This window comes from Labrus bergylta, chromosome 15, assembly GCF_963930695.1.
Source record: "Labrus bergylta chromosome 15, fLabBer1.1, whole genome shotgun sequence".
Lineage (NCBI taxonomy): Eukaryota > Metazoa > Chordata > Actinopteri > Labriformes > Labridae > Labrus > Labrus bergylta.
This window is the reverse complement of record NC_089209.1, coordinates 23944937-23956476: the sequence shown is the minus strand read 5'-3', so window position 1 is coordinate 23956476 and position 11540 is coordinate 23944937. Positions and strand designations below refer to the sequence as shown.

Sequence of the window (11540 nt, the reverse complement as noted above, 5' to 3'; positions counted from 1 at the left end):
TATTCTCAGGGTATTACAGTGTTGTCCAGTGTAACAGGTCGCTTCTGTCAGAGCTTCATAGTATTTTAAGCCATGCAGGTTATTTCTCGACAGCATCTTTTGCAACTTATTTGGCAATACAGCAGACTGACGATCACTCTGGAGAGCTTGTTCTGTGGTTGTTTGGCTTGATTTTTCTCTTCATCATGAGCGGGCCTTTCAAGAACTGTTAGTCAGCAAGAAATGTACGGCCCCTTTAGAAGGTGCTGTACATGCAAGTTAGGCAGAAACGTCTTAAACGTGTCATCAGTTTAGACACTGCAATTGTTGTTTTTTTGTATGAAACTGGGTTTGAAACATAAGATTTTATTTTTCACTCCAGTTTTGATCCTGTTTTTCAATATTGAAACTGTATTGCATTATGTCACTGTTTTGGCCACGGAGAGGTCTAATATGCTCGCTTCTTGTGGTACTCTTTAGTTTTTAGCCTGATTTGGCTTCTTTTTTTTTTTTTCAGGGTTTTGGTGAAGGAGGAAGAGTAGATTTTTCAGTGTTTTAAAAGTTTGTTAAATTCAATGGAGGAAAAAAAGAATATTACAGCTTTTTTGACACTACACACTATGCTTTGAAAAATCTAGATAAATTAGATCTCTGGGGCGCTGGTTGCTTAGTGGTTAGAGCACATGTGCCCATGTACGGAGGTCATAGTTCTCCAAGCAGACGGCATGGGTTCAAAACCGGCCTGTGGCTCCTTTTTCCACATGTCATATCCCCACTCTCTGTAACCCCTGGATTTCTGACTCAACCATGACTGATAGTTTTGAAGAAGAGGTCTCGAACCCCTCTCTAAGAGTTGAACTCATCTGGGATTGAAACAGAGAAGCAGAGAATTGTTCTAGTTCCAGTTTTGATTTCACTGCTGATGTTAGGGAGCGTGTATCTCGGTGAGTCTTTAATGCAGATGTTGTCAGCCCAGGTAATGGGTTTCTTAGCTCATAATCCAGCTGTCTTTGATTGTTTTCCATGCAGCTTCTCCTCCACACTAATTGTTTCTTTTAAAAGGTAAATCTCAGCTGTGGTTTGAGTATTGATTCACATGGTCCAGGTCACCACATGGACCTCTCCATCGCCGGCAGATGGAGTAGCTCTGGTGTTAATTAGGCCGGCTACAGATAGATGCAGGTTTGTGCGGCGCTGCAGACGAACGCTGGCTCACTTTCAGAGCCGGTCTATTCATCAGCGAGAGCAGGACGCATGGCAGAGTGGCTGCAGCAAGGGGTCATTTGACTCAACTAGAGGTGGTCGTGGCTCATCAAGGTCATCAAATGAAGAGACTACAGAGAAGGGTCCCTCTGAGCAGGTCAGACTGGGGACTCTTGTGTAGAATATCCAGTCTTTGCCCAGCTTGTGTGTTCAGGAATTGATGCCGTGTTGTCTTTCCTCCATCCCCCCACCCCCGATCGAAGCGCAGGGAGACAGTATTGATTTCTATCTGGAGTGAAAAGCACTTGATCCATTTGTTGATGGACTTGAGAATAATGACTCCAGCTGTAGCCTGAGATGACTCTGTGTCCTCCACGTTTACCTTGAACTTTTTCCTGCACAGAAAACCTGCAGAACTCTGCAACAGTAAGAGTACACCACGGCCTACATTTAAGAAAAACGTCTCATTCTGAAGTCACTTATTACAGAAATGTCAAATGCTTCATGTCCCTAGACTCGATAATACCTTAGCCAGAAGGTCGTGCACATCAATAAACCATTATAATTAATCAAACTAATGAGATGTTGTCCTAAAATAAGAAAAATACAATTTATGACAAGATTCCCCCAATAAAGTTCTTAATGAAGAAACATTCATTCAAAGGGTTTCATTTGACACTTTATATTTAGAGTTTCAAGCAAAGTGCAAAAGATAACAAAGAGCCCTTTATCTTATTTTAGTGTCTTAGAAGTTTCGTTACCTAAAGATCTGAACATGTTTCTATTTGAGTGAGCTTGTAGGGCTTTTATTTTTGGATCATTCCAAACACATTATACAAACGACAACAGAGGAACAAAGCTGCATACTTTTGCATAAGCAAACATTCAATCAGACTCCTCTTTCCACCGCATGCAAAAAGACTGATAACAGTTTCTACATCAATTGAATCAGGATTATGCAAAAAAAAATAAAAAATGCTCTCTTTGATTCTAGGCTGTTTATTTCATGACAGCATGTTTTTGATTTAATTGCACATGGAGAAAAAAATGATTTGCCACAGGTGCCTGTGTGGACAAACATGCTAAAGAGTCTCATTATGCCTCCACATTCCTCAGTATGTATAGCGGGCAGGGCCTGGTGAGCGTCAGCAGTATGTCTCAGACGTGGCTGTTTTGCATTTATTATCTCAGGATCAATATCAGAAACCCAGTGACCCCTCTGAGAGGCTGTTTATCAGCAGTGTGGAGAATCAGGAGCCTCCGTCATGGATGTGAACAGAACTTTCCGTGGTCAGAGTGGAAAGCCCCAAAAAAGAAACTGCTTGGCTGAAATCTTGAGGATCTGACTTTGAGCGTTATCATGTTATGTTTTGCTTCTTTTGATGCTGAACAAACTTTCACGCTCGCTGCTCTTTCTTCAAGGTTTTCTGAGGCTGATGCTTGTCCCACAGCAGCATCTGATTAGTTCTCTTTTTTGTGTGTCATAACCACACCAGATTTTCAATTCATGACTTCCTTAAGTTTGATTTTTGCAACGCAAAGACACGTCAGCCTTCCTTCCTCTTACTAATCATGGCCTTCCTTGTTGAAGCCATTTATTGATGTTTTAACAGTGAATCCTGTCAGAAAGATGGAAGTGTTTCTGCTGAGTCGAGGCAGTTTTTTTTTTTTTTTTTTTATGAAAGAGTCCGAGCAGCAACAGATGAAAAACATATTGAGTAACAAGAAAAGGTTTTTTTCAGGAAGTGTACAGAAAGGCTTGATGACAGAGCACATTTACTGGTATTCAAAGGGTTTTGCAACCGTGTCATAAGCCAAAGAGGTCAGAAAGTTAACCCGTAGACAACCACGTAACTCAAGTGAAGAAATAACGCAGAAAAATCATTCTTACAGTGAAAAACTAGGATCAGAACAGAACAACCTTTTTTTCTGAACAACATATTCTGGATCATTCTGGAGTTTTTATAAGATAATTAAAGGGTTATTCAACACAGTGTGTCGTTGTTTTTCCAATGAATCGTCTTGTGTGTTTTTTTTTTATCTCGACGTTGATGTAAATGAGGGAAACCTCAAAGATTTTAGAGGCTTAAATGTCGGTTAAATACGTCAAGATTAAAAATATAAATGATGTGTATTTTCTACGGCGATCCCAAGAGGACATTGTCAAAAAATGTAAAAAATAAAATAAAACATTTCTGGTGTGCAGAGAAGGTATTGCATGTGCATAAGATAATTCCTGGTGCTTTTGAGAGAATATTGAAAGTACATTCTTCTCAAACTTAAAACTTCTCACTTCTTGTGAGCACCATGAACTTCTATTTTTATATTTTCTGACAATCTTACCTCCGGACTTTTCAAACCTTGGCACCTGTGTTTTACATTTCGGAGTCTGGTGAAGTTACTCTGCAGGGTGGAACTCACCTGGCTGTCATGGCTGCATTGAAAGTCTCTGGCAACATAGAATAAATGATCCCAGAAAGACTTTTTGAAACAAGAAGCTGCAGACATAAAGCTTTCTTAAAGACACCAGGCTCCATTTGCAAAAGAGTGACCTTGACATTCTAGTACAGAGTAAGTTGCTGGTCAAATGCTTCCAACATAGGTACTTTTTTAAAGCAATTATTTTACAAAAATACTTTTTAAACTTTTTTAAAAACACCAGACTCAGACACTATAACATAACAACCTCACCAAATGAGGCAGATGTAGACCAGCGATGTCTGCATCCTGCATGAAATATTGTGTGTTATGTCAATGGAGTCTGTTGGCTTTGAAGAGAACAATGTAACAACTGTTTCTAATTTAAAAAATGATCCTATCTGCTTCTGCAGAAGCATATGTTCGGGAGAAATTCCAAAACTTTTTGTGTCCATAATATGTCAAAATTAGGGCTGAGGTTGAAAATACCAGAAATTCCTCTTTAGCTTTATTAGCAACGATTGGAATTAAAGAAACCGAGAGGGAGGTATCCTGATGGAACAGCGAGGGAGACATTTGAACAAAGTGAGCCTCTCCTCATTAACATTTTCTATTAGAGCCGAGATAAAGCAATCTCTGTTTAATCAATCCTCACGCCTGAAGCCCCTGCGTGATGCTCATAATGAACCATTAACTCGTTTCTGATGATCTCTGCAGTTTGTTCTGCAGGGAAGCACCAACCGGGGTGTGATCAGCACCACCTTTGATAAATATTAAAGGAGGACACCTGTGGTGCTGCAATTCAATGAGTGATGCTCAGGATGTCCAGACATGCAGAGAATCACACAACACTCCAGTTTACCATCATGAGTACGACTCAAATCTTAGTCCGAGTTTATCAGTGTTACATCATCTGTGAACATCAGCTGCAGCCTTTAATTTCAGAGAGCAGGTGGAGTTTGAAGAAAATGTTGTTTTCATTGTGTTTACACATTGACCTTTAGACGTTAACCAAGTGAACCCTAATGAGACATGAACCAGACTGGCTGCACCGACATGGATTCAACATCCACTTTGTGGATTCCAGTATGAAAATGAACTCAAACACGTCATGTTATGACTTTGTCCTGCTTGATTGAAAAGATAAACTGCAGAAGTCGACCCTTTAATCAGACCAGTGACCTGGTCGCTGTGTTAACATGCACTGGATGCACCGACTGTCGCAGATAACGTGGTCGCGCCTGGTCATTTTTTTTTACATCACTGTTTCTTGGTTCTGGGAGAGTGGTAAAATTGATTTTCTCTTAACTGGAAGGCCTGGGGTTTGATCTCCAGCTCCTGTAGCCACATGTCCGATGTGTCCTTGGCCAAGACACATAACCCAGAATGGCTCCCGCTGCTTCGTCAGCAGAAGAATGTGTATGAATGGGATTACTTACTTCTGATGGACACTTTCCATAGCAACCTCTACCATCATTGTGTGAATGGGAAGGTGTGCTTTGAGTAGCCGTCCATTTACCCTTTACAATATATGTGCACTGGTCATGTAGCAGATATATTGCTGCAACTGTAGCCCAGGGTAGTGTTGTGTAATTATAGACAGGAAGTAGTACAAGACGTACCCCTTTACTCTTTTAAATCCTGTGAGGAGCTTTTACCTTGAATTGGAAGATGATAAATAAGAAATGCAGGCAGCGGCTTCTAGGCCAACGTTTGATCTGCTCTCTGTGTTGGTCAAGGAGCAAAAAAAACAGAAAGAACAGAAAGTCTTAAAAACCATCCTCTGGAGACCAAGAGTCCCAATATAACGTTTCATGGCAATATCATGCTCTAAACTGGGGCTGCTATTTTGAAATGTTTAGGATTCAGGGAGACATTTTTTTCCAAACAGAGACACCATGTGAGACATGCTGAACAACAGGAGGACATAAGAACTTTAGATTATGGCTTTAATGCAGAATTCATATAACGCACACAATCATCATAAGAAAATCCACCTCCCTTAATCCAGATTTGATGGCATCTTGCAGGCCTTCTTCAAACAAAGTGTTTGAAAGTCAAACAGATAAGCAGATAGAGCCTCTTGAGGTAATTTAATCCTTTAAAAACTAATCCTAATAATTTACTGTGTGTTGAAATCAATCCTTTTATCAAGCCTGGAAACACAGCTGTGATTAAAAATAAATAAAAAAAGACCTGCATGTGAATCTCATTTCATCATCACTTGATAATAAACACTCTGGATTAGTGCTTCGTTCACCTCCCCGTCATCGTCGTCACCATCCATGTTGACATTTGCCGCCTCGCGCAGCTCGAAGGGCATTTGATGCCGCAGCCTAATTTGATAATTCCAATTAAAAGCATGTTCATCGTCGGTGTAATTACAGTCATCTGGCAGGCGTCCTCCCCCATAATTGTGCACAGTGACGCTGTGTTCATGTTCATGATCGTCTCCCTCTGACTCGACCTCTGACTCTGAATAATGTTATTAGACCGAGGCTGCAGCAGGTCAGACTAATCTTGTTATAGACAAGAAAACACAAGAAATGTTTTTTCACCTTCATGTTGTGTTGATGCTTCACCAAGAGTCGAAGAATAAAAGATAAGTTCATCTTTAAAATTAAAGCAATGAATGTGGTTGTGGGCTCAGTGCCGCTTCATGCTGATCATTTTTTGAGGCACAAAGTTGTTAGAAGATAATGGAAAGTTTGGTTAAAGTTACCAATCAGGGCCTCCTAGTGGAGGTCCTCCGCTAGAGGCTGGTCCTCCAAGTAGGCGGTGCGAATCCGACCTGTGGCTTCTTTCCAGTATGACACTCCCAACTCTCTCTACTCCCGATTTCTGAGTCTATCCACTGCACTATCCATGAATAAAGGAATAAAATGCCCCAAATGTAAACCTTAAAAAATGTACCAGTCAGTCAGCCAGCTTTGATTCTCCAGCAAAGTTTTAGAAAATGCAATCTGACAACTTATAACTCAGGCTCAAGATTGATTGGTTTCATTTGTTTGTTGTTTTCTGATTGTTTGCTTGTAATCTCAACGGCGTTGGAAACCAGGGACACCTGAGTGTCTTTTGGAGAATAAAAAACAATGCGATGATATTTCTGTTAATACTCATTTTTGCTTGGTTTGAGTTGGTCCAGTTTAAGTTTTTGTCCTCTGTGTGAAAATAAAGATTTTTCAGGGTCATGATATCTGACCCAGCTGATGGTACCCAAGCTGTGTTTCCATGGTAACAATCAGTGATCACCTCTGACCTGCTGATAGTTAGAGGAACATTTTCTGTGCGGGGTTTTCAGATAAAATAATGCAAGACAAATCCTGCAGAAAAGATTTTTATTCAAGCTTTTCATGTCAGTTCAGTTTTTCCAGCAGGCTCAGTTCAGTCCTCAGAGTGTGAAGTGGCTGCTCGCTGCGCAGACACAATTAATCAGTTCATCAGAATTATACTAATTAACTGTAATCAGAATAATGGAAGAAATGAATCAAGCTAACGAGACAAACATTAACTTGTTGATTATTTGTATTATTAATGTAATTACAGTGCGATTGTTAAAAAGAAAAATTGTCAAGCAGTTTGAACACATCATCATCAAATTTAGCTGTAAGATGTGATCTTAAATCAGATGGTGATTAGCCTAGTTTAGCATTAAGACGGAGCATATAATTTCCCCCTCAAACCACTGCTTGTCATCATTACATTTCTGTTTGTGTTTGAATTAAATAAATAATGTTTAAACATCATTAGTGTTCTTAAACAGATGGTAAGGCAGCCACATTCTATGTCAAGTATTACCTGGCACAACAATAAGAGAGTGATACTGATTTCATCAGAGTATACGATAAATTGAGAAATTAAAATTCAGATCATGGCATACAAAACGTTTTTGAATTGTTCCAACTGAGGGTCACAAGCCAACTTTGATTGGCTGTTACATTATTGTAGGAGGAAACAGAGCCCCATCAAAGTTAAGGTCCACTTTGACGTTTGTCTGAGTGTCTGACAGGATTACAGAAAACTTGAGTTAGATACCTTTTCAACCAGAACCAGCTGTAAACTCACAACCAAACCTCATTGACAAAAACAGTAATCTAACTTCAAGGAACGCTGATCCACTGCTGAGTGATCAGTCAGGACCTGTGTCTTCAGAATTAATGAGTATGATCTCATCCTTACTTTTAAGCTGTTGCATTGTGTAACATGTAAGTTACACAACAACACAAACTAACTATTCCAGGCAGCAGTAACACAGCGGTTTCTTTGTTCTGTTAGGTTTCAATTCTTTTTTTTGTCAATGGAGTCTGATGGCTTTGTAGAGAGTATGTAACAGCTGTTTCTGGTTAAAGAAGTGATCTAACTTTATCAAAAAAAGATGACCAATTGAAATTAACTGACTAACCTAACCTAATTTTGGAAACACCAACTTTTTTGTAGATGAGGTGTTGCAGCTGAAATGTGCAACTGCATGACCTAATTATGACCTCAGGCTTCTGAGGAAACCAATAGCATGCTTGAAACCAAAATCGAGTCCCAGTTAAGGGTGCTTCTGTCCAATCAGGTGTAAGTAGAGAGCATGTTGATGCCTCAGCACCTCTGTCAGTCATTAACTATTCACTCGACATCCTGTTAGAAATTACGTCTAGCATGAACCCAAACTGCAGAGACCAAAGTGAGAAAATCGAAAATTATAGGCTGGTTTTGTGACACAGAGTGTTAAAGTCTTTTTTATAACTTGAAGATTTAGTTGTTTACCTGTGACAGAGCTGTAGTTATAATTTGATTAAAGTAATCTGCTGCCTCATCAGACAAGTCCAGACTCTTGTGTGGTTATGGCCGGTCCAGCTGTTGTACAGTCGTATTATTTCCACCAAACATTTCTCAGTTGGCTTCCTCGGATAACGACCTGTCTTCCAAGAATAATGTTTCCAGATGCGGTTGCGAGGTTCAGAGAAATCCAAACAGGCTATTTCTACCCTGGTATGCTCGCTCTCCTCACTTGGACTTCAGATGGTTTGTTGCAGCCGGAGGAAAATGCAACGATGACACAAACACACACACAGTGCAAGCATATTCACAAACACATACCCAGACACACACACACATGCACCACAAAATAGCAGGTTGTGGCAGATTCCTGATTAGAAGTGCTGATGGATGCAGAAGATTTCCTTTTTTTCTTCCCTTTTTCTTGACTTGCAGGCTTCGGTTGTTGACGGCAGCTCTACGGCTGATGTTGTTAAACCTTCTTGTGAGCAAACGTTTCCCTGCAGATTAAAAGCACAGCGTGATGGTTATGATTCACTCCTGCAGCGGGCGGTCGCGCTGACTTCAGGCTCACCGCTGGCTGCTCCTTGGAGCGAGCCTGCAGATCTAAGTGGGGGCTGATGAAGACTAATGCTGCTTCAGATCCGTTAGCTCAGTGCTGCCCATTACACCAATTATGCTTGTGGATCTTTTGTGAGTTTATAGTGTGTGCAAAGTAGACCGACATACTGTACAAAAGGTACATTAGAGGGCAGCTGCAGGTAACATCGTGCACTGAACAAATTATGTTATATGATGATATCATATTTGATATCTATTTAAATATATAGGCCTGATGTCAAAGGTGTGACTGTGCTCATTTTGGGAGGCGTTGCCAAGCATTGACTGAAGCAAACAACCCTGAAACCCCTTCAACCTATGCTTAATCCTCCTCAGATCTTAATGTACATGCATACAAGTTATCTGCATTACAAAAGAACATGATATAATTTGAACTCCCTCAGTGAAGCACACTGAAGATGACTATTTGTTATAATGTTCTTGTCCTTTAGTGCCTTGTTTTGGATGGATCTATGTGTATAGTTAGTGAAAACAACTGCACTCTTTCGAGGACAATAAATAATTGTTCTGGCTCAGCATACCTCCACAGTGAATCCTGCTGAGATTACAAACACATGTGGACCGCTAAATGATAAACATACTGCAGAACGATCCCTGCACTGTTCTTATTTAATTATTTCAATAAAATGTGTTCCGTCTGCTTTTTTCTTTATCTAATTATTACTTGGTGTTTTTGCTTGCAAATGTATTTTGGGAATATGTAAATGGTGTGCTCTGGTATCGCTCCTTTCTAAAAAAAAAAATTGACCAATTAAAATGCTTTACAGAACAGTTTAATCATACATCAAAACACGGATGGCTGCAGCTTTGAGAACAATTTTGTGCCTTTAGTTTCTGAAACTTATCTGTGTTTTGTAAATCTGGTCTGGGTGTTTTGTTCTGTTCCACACTGAGAGCATATTTTTCCGGTTTTGAAAAGTGAAAGGGAGACCGAGGACATGAGCGAAGCAGCCAGTCAGGCCTATTTGTGTTGAATCATGAGTCCGGCTGCAGCAGTCCGCCGGGGCTGATGTCAGCCCTGAGGTATGCCGCTCTCTGCTCGCCTGTAAACTGACCCCCTCCTCTTGTTGTGTTTCTATTTCCAGGGCGTGAGCGGTATGTCCGTGGATGAGAAGCCTGAAGCCCCCATGTACGTGTATGAGTCGACGGTTCATTGTACCAATATCCTCCTCTGCCTGAACGACCAGCGGAAGCAGGATATCCTCTGCGATGTGACCGTCCTGGTGGAGGGCAAGGAGTTCCGCGGGCACCGGTCCGTGCTGGCTGCCTGCAGCGAGTACTTCCTGCAGGCCCTGGTGGGTCAGGCAGAGAATGGCCTGGTCATCAGCCTTCCGGAGGAGGTACGTCCATCAATCACAATGTTTTCCCGACAGATTTCTCCTACAGGGTGGAAATGCACTGACTTTAAGACAATGCAACAATAAAAACTGCCCTGACCAGGTAGTCTCTCTGCAGGCCTCTCAGCATCCATGGCCACACAGAAACTGTTTACATTCTCCCACTCCTAAAAGTTTTAGGACTGGGTGTCCCTGAATTCTTCCTGAGTTGCTTATTGTCACATGTCCCTCACAGCGTGTAGTTTACATATGTTTGTATTAGAATGGCTTCAGCATTGGAAGCTGGGCCCCATTAATATTTGCTATGTTTATGTAGTATGTTCATTAAACAGAGTGTAAAACCAAATTTCCCCTCACAGGATTAATGAAGTATGAATTATTATAATTATATCATTAATATGAAAGCTGCTCATTGCCCATGAAATAACAAAATGTCACACTTCCACGTTTAAAAAGTACCCTGATCTTCTGCATAATTGGGCAATAGGAGTCGCAGTCTGTGGCTCTAGTGTGCGTTCATTATGTCTACAAAATATCTCTAAAAATTAATTGCATTTACAACTTATAGGATCTAATAACTTTAAAAAGAGCTATTTAAGTGTTCATATTGGGAAGCTGAGGTCAGAAATGTATCTGCTGATTTATTGATGTTTCTTTACCAATGTAAGCTCATGAGAAAAAATATTTTTGGACCCACTGGCGTCAAGTAATGCTGCAATATCAGGTCTGTCCACCGTGTATAATTGGCTTCAAAGATCTGTGCATTTTGTTGAGGCTTGAATTCACCTTGTTGTTATGGAATCAGGTATGTGGAAAAGATGGAAACTGAAGTGACAGAGTCTGACTCTAATATGACAGTTTTTTATGAATGCTACATGTAATTAGACACATTCACAGTATCAACAAAAGAGTGTAAAAGAACAAAGCCAGCAGAAAACACTTCCTGTACGAAGATCGCACTGGCTGCTCACTTATTGCGTTATATATAAAAGTCATCAACCCCTCATGCTCGCTCGTTGTGAATATTTTGAAAGTCGGGTGAAACATTTTGGCTGTTTGCACACATTCACAAGAGTGTTTTGAGTTGGTACTGTTGACCCCCAACGACTCTGTCTGTTATAATGTTTGTGGCACCTAGAAACAGAGACATGACCAATTAAGGATCTGATTCTCCCCTCTACAAATCCATCTGATCTCACTTTCATTATTGAGCTA

At 40.5% G+C, this 11540-nt stretch overlaps 1 protein-coding gene across 4 annotated transcripts in view; it reads left to right on the top strand.

Moving 5' to 3' along the window:
• bach2b (BTB and CNC homology 1, basic leucine zipper transcription factor 2b) overlaps positions 1-11540 on the top strand; it is a 103314-nt gene that overhangs the window by 56422 nt on the left and 35352 nt on the right. For all 4 annotated transcript variants that reach the window (XM_029280923.2, XM_020652623.3, XM_065963446.1 and 1 more), the window contains one exon: positions 10074-10328. In XM_029280923.2, the coding sequence (XP_029136756.1) occupies positions 10074-10328 (255 nt within the window). The remainder of the gene's footprint in view (positions 1-10073; positions 10329-11540) is intronic.